Source organism: Osmerus eperlanus, chromosome 9 (genome assembly GCF_963692335.1).
Source record: "Osmerus eperlanus chromosome 9, fOsmEpe2.1, whole genome shotgun sequence".
NCBI classification, from domain to species: Eukaryota; Metazoa; Chordata; class Actinopteri; order Osmeriformes; family Osmeridae; genus Osmerus; species Osmerus eperlanus.
The window spans coordinates 4,906,191-4,930,238 of NC_085026.1; the positions used below are offsets into that span (position 1 = coordinate 4,906,191).

At 43.2% G+C, this 24,048-nt stretch overlaps 2 protein-coding genes across 2 annotated transcripts; both read left to right on the forward strand.

The window, feature by feature from the left end:
* The first annotated feature begins 1,475 nt into the window (after window positions 1-1,475).
* Window positions 1,476-13,420, forward strand: LOC134026630 (uncharacterized). Its single transcript, XM_062469518.1, has 10 exons — window positions 1,476-1,559; window positions 1,828-2,140; window positions 4,701-4,961; window positions 5,428-5,614; window positions 7,034-7,299; window positions 11,564-11,610; window positions 11,734-12,090; window positions 12,278-12,304; window positions 12,432-12,538; window positions 12,925-13,420. The coding sequence occupies exons 1-10, from the start codon at window positions 1,514-1,516 to the stop codon at window positions 12,949-12,951; spliced, it is 1,638 nt and encodes a 545-aa protein (XP_062325502.1). The 5' UTR covers window positions 1,476-1,513; the 3' UTR covers window positions 12,952-13,420.
* Window positions 13,421-19,946: 6,526 nt separating this feature from the next.
* Window positions 19,947-23,474, forward strand: si:ch211-165i18.2 (uncharacterized protein LOC100149646 homolog). The gene is made up of 2 exons (XM_062469112.1): window positions 19,947-20,262; window positions 20,590-23,474. Exons 1-2 carry the CDS (start codon window positions 19,972-19,974, stop codon window positions 22,084-22,086), a joined length of 1,788 nt encoding a protein of 595 aa, XP_062325096.1. The 5' UTR covers window positions 19,947-19,971; the 3' UTR covers window positions 22,087-23,474.
* Window positions 23,475-24,048: the final 574 nt, after the last annotated feature.

Below are 24,048 nucleotides of genomic sequence, written 5' to 3' on the forward strand. Positions count from 1 at the left end.
TTTATTTCCCTGTCCCTCTACCTTACAGGTAAGTGTGTCAGAAACATCCACTTCCTGTCCAGGGAAGTGTCTCTCCACCCTGGCCCTCTAAGCTGGTGTTGTCTCTGTGTCTCTTGCAGAGAAAGTCCTCTCAGCCCTCATCATCCAGCAGACCCCTCAGCATCTTCTGGTGACGCCTCAACGCCATCAGGGACGGATCGATTGTCACCACGGCGACAACAACTACCCTTACATGCTGTGGTACCAACAAAGAGATGATTTATCACGAGCGCCCCCCCTAACCCTAACCCTTTAGTTTAATGGCAAAGATTGATGGAACTTAACCAAAAGTGCGTGGCTTTTAGCTCACTGTATTCGTGCGTGGTCTTTTGTGTGGGAGATTGTGGTTCTGATCTCCCCAGGGGCGTTTCTACACGGGGGCCTACAGGGGCCCCTTTTTTTTACACGTTTTTCTTCTTCTAGTAGTCATCATGAAACGAGGAAGGGACATTGCAGCCTTTTTTGCCCCAGTAAATAAAAAAGTTAGAGAAACATATCAAGGTATTGAGAGAGCTGAGGAGCTGGAAGAGGGAGAGCCAGAGCCATTTGTATGATTTTAATGTAAAGCTAAATTAAAGTATTTAATGTTTAAATATCATTTGTTTCTGTTTTTTAATGTGCCCCTCTGATTAAACACTGGCCCCCCCTTGGCCCCCTCAGTAAAATTTGTCTAGAACCGTCACTGGATCTCCCTCATTGCCAGAGTGCGAATTATACATTTACATTTAGTCATTTAGCAGGCGCTCTTATCCAGAGCGACTTACAGTAAGTACAGGGACATTCCCCCGAGGCAAGTAGGGTGAAGTGCCTTGCCCAAAGACACAACGTCATTTGGCACGGCCAGGAATCGAACTGGCAACCTTCAGATTACTAGCCCGATTTCCTAACCGCTCAGCCACCTGACTCCCCTTTAATTCTATACAATGACAATCGGGGGGGGGTCAACTTCTTCTCTATCGACCCCCCCGACCTGTTGTTTTAACCTCTTTTGGGGGGGGCCAAGTCTTAATTAGGGGGGTCAAACCCCCCTGTAATTCGTACCCTGCTCATAGCGCTATGAGCCCATGGTGGAGTCCTGCCTCCTCTGGGCATGCTGTACATTGTCCTCTCCAGCCTGGAGCCACAGCCAACATCAGCCTCCAGGGCCGTGCACATGCACACATCCCCAGGCTCACTATAGAGTCCTTCTGTGCAGTCAGTCGAGGGCACTGCTAAAGATGCCCCACTTCCTCAACATAAACCCCTTCTATGATGTTTGTTTCAGGAGGACTGACTATTGCACTTGCGGAGCACGATTAAAGTGTTCTTTTCATAAATATTCGCTTTTATTTGGTGCATGTGTGCTCCTCTGTACAATTTTTATTCAGGAAGTGACGTGTTTTACTGTGGTGGTTGAACTGATTATGTTATTTCCTGCCTGCCGTGTTCTGTACTTGTCAGTGTTTATACTGTGTTTGTCTCTGACTGAGTCAACATGTTCCCAGCCCTCACCATCAGTGTATTTGCTCTCTGGCACACAGGTACAACAAGCATTCACCCTCTGCCTTCACACCACTGAATTACCTCATTCTTTGTCTTGTGCTTGTGACAGAAAAAGTTTGAGACTCACTTGGACCTAACTCCTGCTTCTCATGTACCTCCGGTTCTGAGTGTCTAACTCCTGCTTCTCATGTACCTCTGGTTCTGAGTGTCTAACTCCTGCTTCTCATCTACCTCCGGTTCTGAGTGTCTAACTCCTGGTTCTCATCTACCTCCGGTTCTGAGTGTCTAACTCCTGGTTCTCCTCAGGTTGGAGCCAGACTGTGCTGATCACCCAGTGGCCAGGCTACATCTCCAGCCAGCCTGACGCCTCGGTGAAGATGCACTGTTACCAGAACAACACAGACCATCCCTACATGTTCTGGTACAGACAGCAGAGAGGGAAGGAGCCCGTGCTGATGGCTACTCTCGTAGCTGGCTCTCCGAGCTACGAACCTGGGTTTGATTCTGTCTTTGGAGTGTCAAGCTCTGAGAAAAAGATGTGGTCTCTGGCCGTGGAGGCGGTGCGCATTACTGACGAGGCGGTGTATCTGTGCGCTGCCAGTCAGCACGGTGCTGCAGAGTCACGGAGCTCTGAGACAATATCCCTCCCTGGGAGGGTGCCAGGAGGCTCTGACACCTGCTGTTCATGGCCCAGCCTGCTCACTGGTGGTGGGAAAGAATGTGTCTTCCTAAATAGGCAGTTACCTTATCTACCTCCAGAGAAAAAAAAAATACTGGTAACACCTTATAATAAGTCAACGCTTTTTGGCATTTACAAAGTGTTAACTAATAGTTAATTAATCCTTTATAAAAAAAATGAAACATTAACAATACATTATTAAATAGTTAATAAGATTATTATTAAACACTATGTTAATCATTAATAAACACTGTTAAAAAATATGTATTTGATTCATAATACAATTCATAAGGTGTTTGATAACTTCATTACCATATTTTATAGATAGCTTGTTAATATAGTTGCAAACCAGTAGTTTATAAGTTGTTAATGGTACATGAGCTGGTATAGAAAGCATTAGCAAATGGTGAACAAACCATTTACTTATGTCTTTAATTAATATACGCCAAGTCAAATACATAATGTACACTAATACTTAGCAGATATCTTAACAACTATTTTATAAACACTTACTAATGATGCAACTTGGGAAAAGTCTAACAGTTAGTAAATGTTTTAGAACTTGCATTACGAATCACAAGTTGCATCATTAGTAAGTGTTTAGAAAATAGTTGTTTAGATATCTGCTAAGTATTAGTGTACATTATGTATTTGACTTGGCATACATTAGTTAAAGAAATAAGTAAATATGTTGTTAGTTATTTACTCATGTTTTGTAAAGGTCATGTAAATGGTTTGTTCAGCATTTGCTGATGCTTTCTATACCAGCTCATGTACCAGCTTATAAACTTCTGGTTTGCAACTATATTAACAAGCTGTCTATACAGTATGGTAATGCAGTTATCAAACACCTTATGAATTGTATTATGAATCAAACACATTATTTTTAACAGTGTTTATTAATGATTAACATAGTGTTTAATAATAAGCTTATTAAATATGTAATAATGTATTGTTAATGTTTCAAAATGTTTTATAAAGAATTAACTATTAGTTAACACTTTGTAAATGCCAAAAAGCGTTGACTTATAAAGTGTCACCAAAATACTTTGTTGATTTATTTTAATTCTGACTTAAAGCCAGAACATGTTTGGGCAGAAACCAACCATAGACAAATCCTCATGAATGAGAACTTTCTGTAGCCATGAGGAACAGGACAACATGGGTCATGTATCTGTGTTACTTGACACGTAATTCATTTAGCAGATGCTTTAATCCAAAATGACATACAAATACTACATTTTTTTAAATACAGCAGATCAAAGATCTGAATTACATTAATGTAACTTTATTTCGGGGGTTAGAGTCAAGAAACAGTCTGTATTTATCATGCACAATGCAAAGTAACATCTCAGTTCAACAATAATATATATTCACTACAGCAGTGGTTCTCAAAGTGGGGTCCGCGACATAATTTGCCATAAATTATAAAATTGCTGTATCATTAAAAAGTGAAAAACTATATAATAATCTACAGATGGGGACCATTTGCACCAATAAAACAAGAACATTGCGTCCATTTAAGAGCAAAAAGGGTATGCTGAATGGGTGGTACGATTATGGGAGGGGGGGGGGGTCTTTGGAAAATGTTCTCCCCTGTAAGGGGTCCCTGGCCCCAAAAAGTCTGAGAACATCTCAGTTCAACAATAATATATATTCACCACAGGACACCAATAATATCTCAAGTACAATATTGTACCAGCAACAATAACATCTCAGCTATATTACATAGTGAAACAATAACATTTCAAGGACAAAATTACTGTTGCCTTACTATGTGAAAAGCGCCCTTGGGTGTCTTGAAAGGCACAACAAATGTAAGTTATTATCATTAGTATAGTACAACAATAACGTGTCAACGACAATAGAGGGAGCCCAGATGCTGTCATGTGGAGTATGTGGTTAGGGATTAAACATCTCTATCTGGTGACTGTGAGTCTCTACATACAGCAGAGGTGTCTAACTGTGAGTCTCTACAGACAGCAGAGGTGTCTAACTGTGAGTCTCTCTACATACAGCAGAGGTGTCTAACTGTGAGTCTCTCTACATACAGCAGAGGTGTCTAGCTGTGAGTCTCTACATACAGCAGAGGTGTCTAGCTGTGAGTCTATCTACAGACAGCAGAGGTGTCTAACTGTGAGTCTCTCTACATACAGCAGAGGTGTCTAGCTGTGAGTCTCTACATACAGCAGAGGTGTCTAGCTGTGAGTCTCTACATACAGCAGAGGTGTCTAGCTGTGAGTCTATCTACAGACAGCAGAGGTGTCTAACTGTGAGTCTCTCCAGACTTGCTGATGCCCTCGTGGCCATGATTGTTCTGAGATGTCTCGGTTTCTTCATCTTATTTCCATGTAAGCTTTTCCTCAGGCTACCAAAGCTCTGACTTATTGCTTCAAGAGATGTAAAACCTTTATTAAAAGGTATGCTGGTGAAATACATTGCTTTCTCTCTCCATGTTCTGTTTGTCTCCTTCCCTGTGTTCACCCTGTTATCTCCGTAGGTGCTGTGAAGACAGCAACTTGTTGGTCATGCTGTGGTACCAGCACCGACCTGTGTCTCGGGATATGACCCTCATCGGGTACGGCTATGCGACCTCCGATCCCAGCTACGAGGGTCAGTTCCAGGAGAGCTTCCAGCTCACCAGAGAGGACATCCTGAGAGGAGCGCTCCTCCTCCCCCGCGCAGCTCCTGCAGACTCGGCCGTGTATTTCTGTGCTGCCAGTACACAGTGGCTTGATGCCACCGCCTCACCAAAACCCTGGTGCGCTCAGTCACACTCACTGCTGTTAGGGAGTTTGATTGTTTTGTTTTAGACGTTTCTGTGGAGGAATTGATAAAGTTGTATTCTCAGTGTGAATTATGTTATATGTATATCATATAGCATATATCAAAATACTGGGAGTTAATTCACATTAGTTTTGTTCACAACTTTCCCGACAACAAAGTGAAATGAGTCTCGTGTTCTCATGAGGAGTGAGGGAGAGCCTTCTGAGTGATCGTAACTTTACGCTGGAGCCAGTCCCAACTCATTTAGTCTTTCTTACCTCTGTACCTCTACTCCATCTTCCTTTATAACTGAGCATGTCATGTAACATATTAATCCAGCAGGCGCTTTTATCCAAAGCGACGTACAGAAGGTATTTTAACCTGCAACCTCTTGACCTGCACTCACATACTCTAACCTCTGAACTGTCCTTTAAGCCTATCCTCAGATTCATGTCCTACAGTACCCCTACCAAGCACCAACCCTCAGACCCTAACACAGCGAGACCCTGCATTACTACACTCATGTCACTGATCCATCACCTCACTGCACCAGACACAAGAGCCATACGGCACCACAGAGCAAGAGCTAGTCTCCAAGCAACACCAACTATTGGTCACGTGACCTGCCAGCTGGTTTACCGTGAACTGGTGAGACCGTGGTGTGGATGTAACATCATTCAGCAGGGGAAGTGGTTACCAGCAACATGCTAGTCACAGTCCTGGGACTTCTTCTGACTCTGATCTACTCATATGAGTGCAGAAAAGGAATGTTCTGGTACTTTTGCACACAAAACAATTAACACAACTTGTACTGGAGCATGCACAGTACATGCATATTTTTCCAAGTAGGCCAATGACTGGTCGATACGTGCAATACATTGAGTGGGCAACGCGCCGTGTATTGAGTGGGCCGCGCGCCGTGTACTGAGTGGGCCGGCCAGTGACCGTAACTCCCGGGCAGAGCCGGTCCTTCCTACAGGCGACATAGGCAGCCGCCTAGGGCGGCATGAAGAGGGGGCGGCATTTTCGCAAGTTAACCCTCCCGCACAACCAACATAGGGCGCCAACCGCGCCACGTCATATCTCCGTGTTGCGTTTGGGTGGGCGGCCCAACGATTGGACTGTTGGCGCCTCACTTAGCGGCCCCGGTGGTGGTGGTGTGGGGGGGGGGGGGGGGGGGGGTGCTGTTGATACATCTCGCCTAGGGCGCGGAATGTGCTAGGACCGGCACTGCTCCCGGGCCACTTTTTTCCCCCAGTCCGCCCCTGTTACCGGGGGAGGAGTAAAGACATCGTTGGTAGAGAACAGAAGGGAGTCTAGTGGCGGGTATTATACTCGTATTAAACATGATTTTCACTCGGTATATCTCAGTGGTAGAGTATGGGGATGGGTATAGCTCAGGGGGAGAGCATTTGGGCACAGGACCACAATTGCAACCACATAGAGGTTGCAATTTTGCCAAATTTTGCTTTGGATGAAAGGCTCTGCTAAATCAACACACATCATTTTTACACACAACTGCTAAAATCCGGCAACGTCTGAATTTCCTGTCTCTGAGGCGTGACCACATAACCCTCCCCACACACACATACACACACACACCCCTCCCGTGTGTATCAGTTTCTTGGTGATGTCAGTAGACGACCTCCCTCCAGGTATGGGGAGGCAGTGAGGATGCAAGGGAGGAGGCAGAGCAGGGCTGGGGAACAGAGACCTGGACGTTCTCACTCTCTCTCTCTCTGACGCCATGGAGCTGCTCTGTGTGTTAGTAGCTCTCCACCTCACTGCCGGTAATAGCAACCCTCTTCTCACACACAGCGGGTTATGTGCCCATCTAATGTGTGTGTTCAGATAGAGGACTTTCCACAAACTGAAGTGTGACATAGACATGCATTCCAGAACATTCCATCAACAACTAAATGGCTGTTATTTCATTTCCCAGAGTTCTGCTCAGCTGTGAATGTTCAGCAGAGGCCCCGACACGCAGCGCTACGTCAAGCGGAGTCCGTGACTCTGGACTGTGAACACGATGACAGCAACTTTTAATACATGTTCTGGTACCAACAGACAGCCAGCCAGATGCGCATGCTTGCGTCCTCCATGGGCAAGAATGTGTCCAGCGTGGAGGCTGGATCCAGATATGCCATGTCTCGTCCTAACCTGACTTATTCCTCCCTGGAGATCAGACAGCTGGAGGGCCAGGACTCTGCGGTGTATCTCTGTGCCTCTACTACTGGCACGCTGATTCAGAGCAGCCACATGGCGCGACAACAACCTAGAAACCACACCGTGGAGTGGGGGGGGGAGGGAGGAGGAGGGGGCAGGAAGGATGGGTGCGCTAGGTGGGGGGAGAGGAGGGAGAAGTGGGGGAGAAGGAGGGGAGGGGCGGGAGGGTGTATGAAGACAGAGTTGTCATTCAAAAAAGTAACATTCTGATTACATTGTTATCTTGCTATATTTCTATGTAAAAAACTTCTCATCAATTTTCATATCGAACTTCGACTTCCCACTCTGATGACAGGTGACAGATCTGATAGCACAGGTGTCTACCTGAACCAGAGCAAGCAACAGTCCCTCAGTCCATGCTGGAGAGGGGCACGCTACAGTCGCTTAGCAACACGTCAGTGAACCAGCTGTCTCAACTGTCAGCTCAACCAGATTCAGAAAAAATCTCAATCATGATCATAGACTGACCTCTATGGGAGAAGTATGTAAGTACATCAAAACATTTTTTTTTATGTTTATAGAGTTTTATATGACAGTATATACTGTAGTTCCGAAGTTGAGCATTTGTCTGCAGATCAAGAAGTCACAGGTTAAAACTGCTTTGGATGAAAGCGTCTGCTAAATGAATATATTATTATTACGAAATGAAAGAAACTCAGCTGTTCCTCCTCTTCCTGGTTCCCTTCTCACCTCTCAGAGGAGTCCGTTTTAGAGGGCCTGTTCAACGTGAGAATACAAACAGGTTTAGGGTCAGTAATACAAATAACTTTTGATCTGGATTTGATTGAACTGTATGAGACTTTGTATTCCATTACAGAGGCTGTAGTCTACAACTAGAAAAATCTGCTTGAGATACTAAAAAAGCACATCTTAAATCTGAACGATCCACATACTGTTTCGAAAGTTAAAACATCTAAGATCACATCTAAATACTCAGATTGGAACGAATGTCTAAGCAACTTATAACCATACCATGTCTCTGTCAGGCAGTACCGGTAGTGTTTATACAATTGATACTAACCAAAACAATGGAATGTTTCAGTATGATTGAGTACTGTATACTGTATGTGGTCCTATTGTTGGATGTAAGCTGTACCAAGATGGTGGGGGTGTTAACAGGGTGACAGCTGTCAACTCCTTTGTACCTGTCCTCCCCTCCTCCTCCTCCCCTCCCTCCTTCCTTCCTCCTCTCTTACTCTCCCTCCCTCTTCCCCTATCCTCCCTTCCCTCCTCCCCCCCTTTCCTCTCCTCCTTCCCTCTACCCTTTGTCCTTCCCTCCTCCCCTCCTCCCCTCCTCCCCTCCTCCTCCCTCCTCCCCTGTCCTACCCTATCCTCTCCTCCCCTCCTATTCTCCTCCCTTGTTCTCCCCTCCTCTCTGTTGCTTTTCTTAGCGCTCACAGAAATAGAAGCAGCCCATGCAGAGCTGTCTCCCACCTCAGAGGCTCCTGCCAGCGCACCTGCTCTCGGCGCCGGCCTCAGAGAGATGGAGGGGTAGATATGGAAGAGTGTGGAGATGAGGGGGGTAGGGAGGAGTGACACTGTTGCAAAAGAGAGAAACTGTGTTTTTGTGTGATGGTTTAACACCGTGGGGACAGGGGGCCACGGTGATACATTCCTATTGAGCCGCCGTACAAAAACCTCCTGCCATCAACTTCTATAGAGCAGAGCACTGCAGCGGCCTGGGGCGGGGGGATGCACGGACTGCCTTAGTGACCATGGAGCCTACAACAACTAAGACCTCTGACATTCACAAAATAAACTTTAAAAGTGAATATTTGGAATAATATGCAGAATTGTTGGAGATTCTATCAGACAGGTATAAGTGTTTGTATCCCTTCTGTCTTACAACATCTACTTCTGTTTGGAATGAAGAAATACATTTCTTCAGTTGGTTGTGGATACCAACAGTCTTGAAACATCCTGCCAAGTCTTGATTTTGGAGTGAACTGGGCTTTTTTGGAAGAGGACATTTTCAATGTGACACTGGAAGTCAAGCCTACTTTGGGAATGGAACAAAACTGACTGTTTTAGGTAAGTTCAGCTCCTTCAAAGTCTCAACACTGTAATTAATCTAAAACACCGGAAAGAATAATGAAGTTGTCATGAGAGATGTTGGGTTCTGTCAAAAGTTCCACTAATGGGTTGGTGTGAAAACACTGTGACCAATACTGAACCAGCCTTCTTTGGCAACGGAACCAAACTCACAGTTTTAGGTAAATATGTTGAAAATGCTTGAAAACATTTGTCCTTATTTCCCATGTCTGTTAGGGTCTTGTTAGTGTGGAGTTAGGGATGGGACTGTTGTAGAACAGGAGATTAGAGAGGACGGGGCATAGTTAGCATATTAGGCTAAACCCCACCAGTGTGTACAATGCCAACCCAGCATACTTTGGAGCTGGAACCAAACTGACGGTTTTGGGTAAGAAACTGCACAATGTCTCTTTGTTTGGAGTAGTTGAACTGCGATGTGGGGGGTTGATACTGTATGGTGAAGGATGCTTGTATATTTCCACTTGGTCGTTTTTGATGTTAAGCTTGTTCACTGTGCCAATTATCAAGCCTACTTTGGTCCCGGCACAAAACTGACGGTTCTGGGTGAGTAATCCTTTTGAAATATGTGGGCTGTAACTGCAGGTGTACAGTAGGTGAGCTGAAATACCCAAACCTAGCTGAATATTTCTGTTGTTTAAATATTAGCGTTTCAGTTTGTGTCCACTTGTGTTTGGCAAAGTGGTTGTACTGTATCATGGTGTTGTAGGAGTCCGTCAAGAGAATAACATGATTAAAATGCAATTGGAATAAAATGTACTGTAGAGAGAGGAAGGCCGCAGTGAGAGATGGGTGAATTAGTGTTGAGGTCTGGAGAGCTGTGACTCTGGCAGAGAAGCTTACTTTGGTGGAGGAACCAGGCTGACTGTCTTAGGTGAGACCAGATTTGCTTTCAATTCTGTTCACAGCCAACACAGGATAGTATGATTAAAAGTGTAAATTGGAATCCTTTGTGTTGTATAATAACAATGTGTTGGGACAATCTGGAAGCAGGTTGACTGATAGATTGTGACATGGTGATTGCTAGATACAAAAAAAAACGACAACATCAACAACAACAACACTAAAATGTACAAAATTTAATGAAATAGAATTTTACATATGTATAAACTGCAGTAAAGGAAGGCTGATCTCTGTCAGGTCATACTCTGATCTCATCATGATCTCTTTCCCGCAAAGAGTCACAAAGACTGAGAACGTTTTCTAAAGGTAGAGTGAGATCAGGAGAATTTGTAAAGACGGTTTTTGTAACAGCGTAGACACTCTGTGCTCGTACTCCCAGGCATACTTTGGAGCTGGAACAAAACTTACAGTTTTAGGTAAGAAAAAATGTTGTAAATCGTTATGATATGTGTGTAAAGCTTTCCGGTAAGGTAACAGTCTAATCATAATCAGTATTGTACAAACATTTAGCTGATTACAACCATTTGGTTGAAATGACAAATGGATGTTGCATTTTGAAACTGTAAAAGTAGCCTATATAGCTTTGTAGGATTTATAAACTATAAGAAGCACTGCCTGTGCTCTGCCATCATAGTAGGTTATTGCGGTGATTATGTGCAAGACTTGGCTCTATGCCCAGATCCTGGTGCACTAGAAGAATGAGTTTATATCTCTGTTAGCGACTGTGGGTTTCAATGAGGCTTATTTTGGGAATGGAACCAAACTCACCGTCTTAGGTAAGACATAAACAAAAACGACTTAATTTTCTCATAAATGTCTCAGGGATAGCCTACTGTAGCCTATTTGCAGTGATCGAATAAGGCTGATAGAAGTTGGGAAGGTTATTTTTGTTAAATGTTTGTGGAAAACATTTGTCCTTCAATCAGGAATACAATACAGCTGATAATTGTTGTTGTTGGTCAGATTATGAATCAGGATGTAAAATATGAGGTTCTATCAATATCCGTGTTGTGTAGAATAGTGAGAAATGATCTTACAGTAGGTAAGAGCACGCGGACGGGCATGTGGAGGAACAGAGGACGGAAAAGCAGGGTGTTTTTTCTGTAGCCGTTTATCAGTGTGAACTACAACCCTGCTTTCTTTGGCGGCGGGACCAAACTCACGGTCCTAGGTGAGAAACCTTTAGATTTCAGTGTTTAAACTGTGGCTGTGAGGTGTATGAATTCCCATGTTAATGACAGATGCTGGAACTGTCTATTAATCCTATGTCTCAAATGTAGGATAAGTGTTAGATTATCTGAAAGAGTAGTATCGTTTCCTACACATGGAATGTGAACATTCGAAAATAATGTTTTCTGAACAGCCTTAGAAAACAGGCAGGCTATAGTTTTCTGCTAGTGCGTATGTGGTGTGCTCCAGTGGTTATCCTGCTTATTTCGGAGGGGGGACTAAGCTAACAGTGCTCGGTAAGATATCTGAAATGTTGTTAGATTTTTTTTTTATGCTCCTTCAATTTGACCCGAAAATGCTTGGCGTTACAGAACAATGTGATTATTCTGTATTGAGAATTTTTTATTCCCTCATTGCAGATCCCGATATATCAGACAAAGCCATCCAACCGAACGTCACTGTTCTGCCCCCCTCCATACACGAGTGTAAGGATGCAAAAGACAACAAAAACAAGAAGACCCTGGTGTGCGTGGCCACCGGCTTCTACCCGGATCACGTCAGCGTGTCCTGGAAGCTCGGTGACCGTATCGTGACCGATGGAGTGGGGACGGACAACTCGGCCGTGTGGAACAACAAAACAAAGTACAGCATCACCAGCCGCTTGAGAGTGCCTGCCGGAGAGTGGTACACAGACTCCAATAAGTTCACCTGTACTGTCCTCTTCTTTGATGGTACTGAATACATACCCTTTGAATCTTCTGTTATGGGAGATAAAGGTACGTTAAACGAATGACTTGAGATCTTCAAAATATATCTAAAGCAGTGAAATACAAATAAATAAACAAAAATAAAGGCTTAACGTAATGGTACTGTGCCATGTGTGTTATTGTGGTAAATATATTTAATGTAATATGATGGTGAATGTTACTATATCTAAGGTTGGCTATTTTTTGTTTCTGACAGCTCAGTCAACTGGAGGCATGACAACAGGTATGTTTCGCACATATATTTTTAAAAGCTCGAATTGTGTGAAAGAGGTAGACTACTGTATCTTTGACTCTGCCATGGTAAAACCACATTGCCACCCAGGCTCATGGAAGTGTGTTGTTTTCCACAGAGAACTACGTGAAGAGCACTCAGACAGCTAAATTGGCGTACATCGTGTTCATCGCTAAAAGCAGCCTGTATGGGTTCTTCGTGGTCGTCTTCGTGTGGAAGCTCCAGGTGACTGTTCTACACTAACCAACCACTCCACCCCTGCAACAGCTATGGAAACACTACACTGTTTATGCTATACTATAGTATGCTTAAGAGCCCTTGACAATAAAGGGCACACTAAGAATATAATGCCTAAATTATTATTACTACACTATTTTCGAAACTATTTTAAATGAATGCATTTATGGGTTTGCTGAGTGGTCAGAGCATTTTAACAGCAGATCAAGAGGTTCAAATCCCCCTAACTACGCTTATATCAGTCTTCTACTAAATAACACATTATTATGATTCCTATTCTCTCATTCCTAGGCAGTTGATAAAAGGTTCTGTAATGTTTTGAAAGTAACAGCAGACGGTGTGTGCCTGCCACCTCTCCTCTCTCTCCTCCACAGGGTAAATCTGGGAAGCATTTCACCTGAGGCCAGAACAGGAAACCTGTGTTGACCGGGATGGTGATGGTCTGGATGGTGTTGCGTTGCTGATGTGGGATTAAAATATGCAGAATATGCATATAATATGTCTCCCTAGATGACCCATCATTTCAGATCAACTAGTGTTCTGCAGTTTACATAGACGCGTAGATGTACTGTAAATAGAAATAAAACCTGCTTGTCAACCTAAAATCTCACAGTTCATAAAGAAGTGATACAACAGTCGACATGTACTGTATATAGAAATAATTGCAGAGTAAAGAGGGCTTTGTTAATAGGGATTTCTGAAATAACCTCAAGCCTGTATAGAAATAACATTGTGAAGACAAACGTTTGTTCTCCAACTTTTTGAAATGAATTAACCATAATAGTGTATGTTTGTATTCAACATAGCAGCTGCATCTGCTAGCATAATTAATATTCAGATATTTCATCATTAATAAAGTTGTCAAATACATTTTGAGTGATAGTTATTATTATTGTTATTCAGACATTTAGTCAATAATACCGTTTTAAAATGAATGAAGAGTGGGTGAAACTTTCAATTCAACAATGAGTGTTCAAACTGATACAAAGGCCACTGGAAGGAAAGTAGTACTCCTTCAACTTGTGTTCGAAGCTGTATTACAGTATTTCCACAGGAAGTGCACCTGAGAGCAGGATATTCAGAGCAGATGTTCTCATTCTGATGTGTGACTACGTTTCTGAGAAACATGCCCTGTTCAGCGCCCACACGGCGATGCGGTTTCCTGGTAGCGCTGCAAAGTGCTGCAAAGTGCTGCGAGGCACGATTGCTCGTCTGACTTTTTCCACTAAGCTAAACTGGATCTCTGACATTTAGTTTGGGTATTGTGTTTTCATCACCACATATCTTTTCCATTTCACCAGCAGTCTTAAAACGAAAATGACTTGAGTTAAGGAATGATAATCTGTTAGATAGATAGATAAATATTGATCTGTATAATGAATATTTGATCTGTACCATTGTTGTACTCTGGGGGGGCTGTGCAGTGCGGTATAGGGTACTTTTACAGGTGAGAAAAGCGTGCCCAATTTTGTGCCCTTCCAAGTGAGAAAACATGATGAAGTGCTCTTGCAATAGAAAGAAGGAAAATCCCACTGAAGAAAATGAAATGCTGCCCTACAGTCATCCCTACAACGTCCTCTAGGACATGCTTTCCTATGTCCCATGACATAACTTGGGGTGCTGCTAAATACTTTCATAAGATTTAGAATTTCTCTCAAACCCTGTTTACATTCAAAACACATTGTATGGCCCCCTAACAAATCTTTTCTGAGTTTTTTCCAGGGGTGGATAAGTTAGGTTAATATCTGCACTGTCCCGTGCATTTTCTTTTCTTTCATTACATAAACTCTAGGTTATATTATGTTAGGTTAACTGTATTTGATAGTCAAAGACAAAATGATTGTTGCCAACAATGGACATCACTCTAGTCTAATACCGTGCTCTTGTGCATGAAGTCCCACAGAGTTTCTTAAGAAATAGGAATCTAGCCATTAAATAAACTAACGTTGATCTGTATGATGAATGTTGATTTGAATAATTGTGGAAGAAAAAAGGTCAGTCTCCATTATCAGTGTGGCTTCAGATGTAATCTATGTTCTTTGTACTTATATGTTATGTTATGCCAGGTTGCTTTGCGTTGTCTTGTCCTAAGAATTTCAGTGCCCAGTCTGACCCTGTGTTGTTCTGTGCATCTGACAATAAAAGACTTGAAACTTGAAGTTTAGGTTCTGGAGTTTTTCAAGAATAATATGAGAATAACAAATGTGTTTGTGGAGAACAGCTTACTTTTCTTTCACAATTAATATTGACCTGTATATTGAATGTTGATAGGTATAGTGAATGTTGATCTGTATATTGAATGTTGATCTGTATATTGAATGTTGATCTGTATATTGAATGTTGATCTGTAGAACAGCTAGTGATCTACATATTTTTGAGACTGCCATGCACATGACTGTCGTAGTGAATCTAGCACAGAGTCGCACCTGACAACAGGAAGAAGATGTTCTCTTCCTGTCGAGCGCCAGCCAAGGTCAGGAAGTGGTCACAGAGTGCAGCATAGCCTCAGGCCCATGTGCACAGAAACATTGTGTGTGTGACCTTGCACCTCACCACCCCCCCACACACACACCTGCAGCCACGCAGCTCTGCTCCTCCACCCACTCGGTTTGTGCAGAAACAATTACAGTATGGGAGGCTGACACAGGGTGAGGCAGGGTGAAGGAGGGAGAGACAGGGTAAGGCAGAGCGAGGCAGGGAGAGGCAGGTTGAGGCAGGGAGAGGCAGGGTGAGGCAGGGTAAGGCAGGGAGAGGCAGGGAGAGGCAGGGTGAAGCAGGGAGAGACAGGGTAAGTCAGGGAGAGGCAGGGCTGGTGAGACAGGGAGAGGCAGGGTGAAGTAGGGAGAGACAGGGTAAAGCAGAGAGAGACAGGGTGAGGCAGGGCCGGTGAGACAGGGAGAGGCAGGGTGAGTCAAGGAAGGTGAGGCAGGGAGAGGCAGATGGGGATGGGTACAGCTAAGGGGTTAGAACATTTGATTGCAGATCCAGAGGTCCCAGGTTTAAATCCCTCCCAGTATATTGCTTTAGATAAAATTGCCTCCTAAATGAACACAACATATTACAGTATTAGATAAGGGGAGATTAGGCCTCAAGCTCCATTCCTGAGATGACAGTTGTGTTACACGGCCCAGAGTACTACACGTTTCACACAGCCATCTTCTACATGTGACACTGTACTAGTGTACTACACTCTACACTGCTAATAACACTGGTTTGAGCACATACATTACACCCATCCAACTTCACGGGGGAGAGAGGAGACAGAACCTGGCTGGGAGGATGCTGCTGGACGTCCATGCCCTCTATGTCTGGAGGGGTAGAGGGACGAGTTAGCGTAACACTGATGGAGAGAGAGGTACGGATTTCAGACAAACTCTACTTGGTATGGTTATTACAGTGGATGTGTTTTCTCACATTTAAGCAGCAGGAAACAGAGAAGAGTCTTCATAGTTGGTCCAGGGGAACTGAATGACTGACTGTTTACACTTATAAATGGGTAAACTATCTTGAATATGGTTAGAACAGGTTTGGGTTCAGGGTCTCGCAGGACCTCTAGTGGTGACAGGTGGTATCTCCCTTCTAAACGCTGCACTGTAGCACTGTAAGGTGCAGATACACGACATTGCATTTACATTTTATTCATTTTTCAGACGCTTTTATCCAAAGCGACATCCTAGATAAATATGGACACTTTAAAACAAAATAACTATATCAAAACAGAGTTCATCAAAATATTATTGTATTTCACAATAATTACAGAGTAATGAAAGGATGAAAACTGTGAAATTACAGTCATTCTGAGCTGGGACTAGATCATTTGTATCATTATGTTCCCAGAAAATATTGATTTAAAGTGATGAAACAGCAAATAAACTGAATTCCCCTGGTAGGTCAAATGGAGCGATGCTAATTTCGACAGCTAATTTAACAACAACACTGATGAAGAGAGAGGTACGGATTTAAGACAAACTCTACTTGGTATGGTTATTAAAGTGGATTTAAGCAGCAGGAAACAGAGAAGAGTCTTCATAGTTGGTCCAGGGGAACTGAATAACTGACTGTTTACACTTATAAATGGGTAAACTATCTGGAATAGGGTTGGGACAGGTTTGGGTTCAGGGTCTCGCAGGACCTCTAGTGGTGACAGGTGGTATCTCCCTTTAAACGCTTCTAAAACGTAGCACTGTAAGGTGCAGATACACATGATATTGCATTCAAATTTCATAATTTTTCAGGTGCTTTTATCCTAAGCGACATACTAGATGGATACTTAAAAACAGTCAAAACAGAGTTAATCAAAATATGATTTCAAAATAGACGCTCCCATGTTACCCCGCTCCTCATCTCTCTCCACTGGCTACCTATCATGGCCCGTATCAGATTCAAGACCCTGGTATTGACCTTCCGAGCAGTGAACGGGACTGCACCCGTCTACATCAAGTCTCTCCTGCAGCCTTACACCCCCACCCGTCACCTACGGTCTTCTTCAGACAACCGCCTGGTGGTCCCACCGCTCAAGACCGCCCGGTTCCAACACAAGCTCTTCTCCTGTCTGGCCCCCTAGTGGTGGAATCAACTCCCCACCTCCATCAGAGACACAGACTGTCTCTCCACCTTCAAGAAAAGGCTCAAGACGCACTTGTTCCGGGAGTACAACGGTACTTAGGAATGGTTCGCTTGACCCGATGTTAGTTTCCTCAAGGATCACAATGACTCTTGCTTAGAGACTTGTTGCTCTTGTGGTTAGTGGTAACTGACTTAAATGTTTGTACTCGCTGTGATATATTGTTTTTATTATTGTTGCTTGCTTTTTCCACAGGTACACTTGCACTTATAGCAGTTCATGTTGTTTAATTGTAACTTGTTTAACTACATGCTCTTATGGTTCTTCCCTTTGGCACTTATTTTGGTTGTTCACAATGTGTGCTTCATGTTTTGGCTACTCGCAATGTTTTGTGGCTATCTCGTTGTTATGATCAGTGACCTATGCACTTTGTAAAGCTCTCTCTTGGAAGTCGCTTTGGATAAAAGCGTCTGCTAAATGAATAAATGTAAATGTAAATGTGTACATTTCATTTTACAATAATTACAGAGTAATGAAAGGATGAAAACAATGAAACTAGCCTACAGTCATTCTGAGCTGGGACTAGATCCTCAGAATCATTTTATTCCCGACAAGTATTGATTTAAAGTGATTAAACAGCAAATTTGATTTCTTTATTAAAAGGGACAATGCACATTAATCAACATGAGCACAGAGTTCAACATTCAACAGTAAATGTGCCAGATTTATCCATACAGGCTAATTTTCATCTGCAGTCCCTAGCAGGTTGATGGCTTAAAACAATAGATAAGTTACAATACTAACAACAACATAAACATAAAACAAGAAACACATAGGCATAGACACAGTAAAATGACACAGCCACTATTCCAGATCATGACAGCTGGCCGGTTAACGGTTAAATAAACTGAATATCCCTGGTAGGTCAAATGGAACGATGCAAGCTAGTTTAACAAGATGTTCAGATTCTCAAAACAAATTCAAAGAACAAAAAAAGCAACTGATTCCGTTTTGATTAGAGCACCTGTAGCACTCTACAGGTTTGACAGGTGCAGTGGTCAAGTGTGTGTGTGTGTATGTGTGTTTGTTTGTGTGTTAATTGGGGATGGTAATTAACATACTCACCTGCTAACAGGTGTGGCTTTCAATTAGGAACATGCCGCTGCATGTGGAGTCCTGCAAGCTGGCTCAATGTTTCATTGGTCCTTTCTGCATCACACCGATGGTATTTCCGGTTACCTGTTTATACTAAACCCTGGTCTCTAAGAATAATTCCAATAATATTTTTATACATGTATCTTTATTAAAACCTGTTGTCTCGTCTCCTTTTGCTCCCGAAGTCAGACCTCCACCTCGAAACATTGGAGGCTGGCCTGCGTACACAGTTCAGTGGATTTTGGATCATCATTGAGTAGAGTTCTCTTCAGTTTCTGGTGGACTGGGAAGGCTATGGCCCATAGGAGCACTCCTGGGTCTCTTCCTGGGACTTCTTGGACCCCGAGTTGATCAGGGAGTTTCACACTGGTCGCCCTGATCGTCCTGGGAGGAACGTCAGGAGCCATTCTTAGAAGTGTGTGTGTGTGTGTGTGTGTGTGTGTGGATGGGGACGGGGGGACGGGGGGTTGTGGAGTTCTGTTGGCGACTAGAGGCCCCAGTGTCTTTCTTGTTGGTTTTTCATCTCTATTATTAGGTTGTATTGGTTTCATCTGTACCTTGTTTGAAGTGTAGTAAAGAAAAATATTTTTTACTGGGATACATGGTCTTTCTGCTGGGAATTGGCTACATGGTTTAGTGAGGATGGTTTACGCAATGTTTGTGCGTTAACAATCAATACTTTTTTTAAATCCCTGCTCTTTCTACTTATTAAATCCCTGCTCTCTCACTCTGCTTATTAAATCACTGCGCTCTCACTCACTGCTAACACAAATGTTTTGAATATAAGTAGTTTTATCTCAGGTAAATCAAGAGGTTTCTCCACAATTGAACATAAACATAAATCAAATGCTTTTTGGTAAGGAATTGCCATTGATACTGTGTATAAAACAGTGAAAATCTAACACAGCAAAGAGAAACAGAGATAGTTTCACATTTCTGTATGGAATTCCATGAAAAATCATAAAGGGTTGTTGTCACTTTGTTTTGCCTTTAATATGTAGTTTTGATACAGCCCGGTTGTCCATACTGCTCTTTAGACAAACAGATCATGGTCAATCCAGTCAGCAGGACGTGGTACAGGGAGGTGAGGTACAGAGAGGCGAGGTACAGGGAGGTGAGGTACAGGGAGGCGAGGTACAGGGAGGCGAGGTACAGGGAGGCGAGGTACAGGGAGGTGAGGTACAGGGAGGCGAGGTACAGGGAGGCGAGGTACAGGGAGGTGAGGTACAGGGACGTGAGGTACAGGGACGTGAGGTACAGGGAGGTGAGGTACAGGGAGGCGAGGTACAGGGACGTGAGGTACAGGGAGGTGAGGTACAGGGAGGCGAGGTACAGGGACGTGAGGTACAGGGAGGCGAGGTACAGGGAGGTGAGGTACAGGGAGGTGAGGTACAGGGACGTGAGGTACAGGGAGGTGAGGAAGGGCTACAGGCTGATTAAGAGGCCAGGTTGTTTGGGAGTTTCTTGATTTTGCTGCGTGTATAAAATGTGTTTGTAGCGTGACCATATTTTTGTGTTCTCATGTTATTCTTGGCCTAATGCATCAGTTACACAGCTGCTAACAAACTAGAATAAACATACATAACCAGTCGGCTTAGACAAAGTTGTACAATAACAGAAAATCAAGGCCATCTTATGTGGGATACCGAGTGACTATATAAAGTGCTGTGTCAGTATGACAGGCAGGGTTTTCTATTTCTCAATGGCTCCTCTGGTTCTGTTTCTCTTCTCAGCACTTGCTGCTTGGCCTCTTGGCTTAGAAGCTCGTGTGGTTCGAGACTTTTCAACATGTAAGCAATTCTTTTACAAAAACACTGAACCCACAGGCATAGATCAGAATGCTGAAAAAATCTGCCAGAAAAAACGTTTCGACTACTACGCTTCCCTGTATTCCACAAGTCATCGGATGCCAGTGTACAGTGCCTACACCATTGATTATACCTGCATGGACAATGATTTGAGGAGAAGAGGAGTCTGGTTTATTGAACCACAGGTAATATTGAGTTGATGTTGTTATTAGTAGGCACAGTTATAGTAAATGTATTCTTATTATTAATGGTGTTATTCACATGCCCTAGTATAAATCTGCTGTGCCCCAGTAAAAACTTTTTTTTTTTACAATTTACTTTATCAGTCAGTGCATTCATTTAGATTGATAATCTCGGGAAAAAAATCGCAATCAACGTTTTTAAAATCAACTCAGTTGAACCGAAAACAGAAATCCCATGTACTGTCAATGCACTGTATGCATTTGCTATACTCCCATGCTTATTTGTAGCCTACATACAAAAATATTATTATTTTGATGTCTTGTTTTTAGATTTCTAACATTGATGGAGAAGACATGACTGTTGCAGGAGTTAACAAAGACTTGATCAAACTAAATCAAGCGCTCAACGAGGATTATGAACACACCGACTACGACCGCGGACACTTAAACCCGAATAGTTATCACTGTAACGAGGGCCGTGTCGCCACTTTCACGCTGACCAACGCTGTGCCGATGGATGCGTGTTTCAATCGAGTCCATTGGAAAAAATACGAGGATTATTTGAAAACTCTAGTACTAGGACTTCGTGGGGTTGGAAGAGACTTTTTTGTGACAGGGGCTGTGCCTTCAAGAAACAGAATCCCTGTGCCAGGGTTGGACACCACTGAAAATGTCCGGGAATTTAGTAGGGTTACAATTCCCAGTCACATGTGGACCGCTCTGTGCTTTCAGCACAATGATGAGCAGTATTCATTTTCTATAGGTTACATAGGAGAGAATAAAGCAGATGCCATCATCCAAGTAATGTCAGTCCCTGATCTTGTGCACAGGCTGGGTGAGCTATACAACAGCTATAACCTGCAGATCTTTGACAATGACTGTCATTCTAATTCTCAGAAATCTAAAGAAGTTCTACAGCAACTCTATAAAAAACTGGATCTCCCTCAGCTTCAAAGAATGTTTTTCTTAGAACAAAATGTCCAAAATCTTTTATCTGCAAGCTTATCGAAAAGACAGAGGCGTAGTGGCAGTCAAGAACCGATTAAAAAGCCCAGAATTTCTGAAATGACGTTGGAAATGAACTACAGGGATATGACAGAGTGGTTCGACAGTAACGAGTACATGAAGCTCAACACCGAAACTACTTGTATGTTCGAACTCAATTCGAAAGTGCAGTCGTCCTGGCCGACATTCATCAGAGATGAGCTTCGTATGAGACGTTCTGCTGAGAAACTTGACGATTACATTTGTAAACTCATCCCAGAGAAGTCTAGACCTGAGTCTGTCATTACGGCCGATGGTACTCATTGCAGAGCAGGCACGACGTGTTCCAGCGGCAGCTGTCCAACTGATCAAGGGAATAAAGCGTGCTGCACGTCACCCTGCCTGTATGACCACGTCTGGAAAGATTTCATGTGCAGTTCGGGACAGCGAATAATCAGGTGCTCCACCCAGTATTCCGCTGTGACTGTAAGCGGTAAAGCATGCAGACAAGATCACCCATGTGGGACTTATGGAGAGACGTATTATTGGTGTTACACGTATGAGACTGATTGGGATTTCTGCAGCCCGCCTTATGTAAACAGTATAGGTAAAAATGGAAAACCTTGCCGAGACGACCATGAATGCAGCACCTATGGGGAAAGTTACCATTGGTGTTATACTGATCGATCCGACCACTGGAGTGAGTGCTGCACCAATAAAGATCCCTATGTAGCTGTGAATGGTAAAATATGCAAAACAGAAAAACCATGTGGCACTTATGGAGAAAATTACCTATGGTGCTACACCACAGATGGTTCGTGGGATTTCTGCTGCACTCAATAGCCTACAACTAAAGGTCCTATCAATTAGGTCGCTATGCTTTGCTGGTTTCAATCTGTTGCTGTGAAATGATTTGATTTATATATGCAGGCAGACAGACTATAAAGTGCTCTGAAGCATTTCTTTACCTGTCATTCTTTGCGTGGCAATAATCTTTTCAGGACTGGGATGTAAGTGCTAGCCTAACCTGGTGGCCCTCTACGTTATGCAAAATAACTGGGTTGAAGATCTTTAAAAGAAACGTTTTAGTGTTGGGTTATTTGTACTACTTTTGAGGTTTTTGATATATTTACTGATTTCGATCTTATGCTGTCAAGTCAAGTCCATTTTATTTATCCCACTAGGGGAAATTTGTTTGTAGACAGGTATTAAAACACATTCAATCCATCATATATACTACATAAACAGCGTACCTGACACCACTCAGCGCAACAACACAATACAGTACAGTACAAGGATCGCTTCATGTTGAAACCCAGAAATAAGTTCCGTCAATGAACCCTTAGTGCCATTCATTTATGCAAATTTAGCCTCCCAATAGCAAAACAAACAAGAGTCCCCAAATATTTTTGTTCTGTGGGTGGAAACTCTACACCTTCTTCCTGAAGGCAAGAGCTCGAACTCCTCCTTCAGGGGATGGTCAGTACAAGCCAATGTGGCTTTCTCTACTAGCAAGTGTGGTTGAATAGTGTTCAAATCAGAAGAAAAATCAACGAACAGAAGTCTGGCATGAGTTAGTGGGCCCTCAAGGTGATGATACAAGCTGTTCAGCACCATCAGAGAGGCATCTTCAACACCCCTACCAGCTCTGTAAGCAAACTGCAGAGGATCCAGAGAACCCTGGATCTGCTGCCTAACAGCCCGTCCCACCACCGTCTCTAAAACCTTCATCAGTAAAGATGTAAGTGCTACCGGTCTAAAATCATTTAAGGACTTTGGTTTTGTACACTTAGCGACAGGGCCATAATTGAATGTTTTCGGATTTCCGGAATCATTTGTAACTCCAGAGATTTCATAAAGATAACCTGAAAAACCGCAAAGCTGATCAGCACAAATCGTGTGCTTTGCCACAGATCTTATCAGGGCCTGGACTCTTCCTACTGTTGGTGTGCCTAAACAGTTTTGCAACAAAGTCAACATCAATGGTCAATGTTTGACTCGACTTAGTCTTGCACCTCATCTCATCTGTTTATTGAAATCTTGTTTATCAAACCTTAAATCAAAATCATTCAAACTATCAGCTAATTGACTGTCAGAATTACAACCCTCCAGACTGGCTGCCTTATTACCCCTCACATGACATCCAGTCATCTTTTTCATGCCATTCCAAGCAGTCGTGTCTGTCATATCCAATGTGCTGACACTCAAATAAAAAAAATGATTTTGAAAGGTGTTCTCTGTTGTATTCTATATGACCGTGAAAACACGGGTGCAGAAACATTTGCACGTTCGTTCTTATAACCGGTTTTATTTTTGGCGGTGTTGGAATTAGGGAGACAAGACCTTTTACTGTTTTAGATGAGTGCGGGGGAGATGTTTGGTCATTTGTAGGAGCCACTGACACAGCCTGGTTAGGACTACCCATGTCAGTGGTGACGGTGACGTTTAAGATATGCAGCCCGATACATGCTGCTCTATGGATAATGTCAAGGGGTCAGTGGTTTGTACACCTCACCTTTTGTGAGCTCGAGGCCTCAAGCTCCATTCCTGAGATGACAGTTGTGTTACACGGCCCAGAGTACCACAGGTTTCACACAGCCGTCTTCTACATGTGACACTGTACTAGTGTACTACACTCTACACTGCTAATAACACTGGTTTGAGCACATACATTACACCCATCCAACTTCACGGGGGAGAGAGGAGACAGAACCTGGCTGGGAGGATGCTGCTGGACGTCCATGCCCTCTATGTCTGGAGGGGTAGAGGGACGAGTTAGCGTAACACTGATGGAGAGAGAGGTAC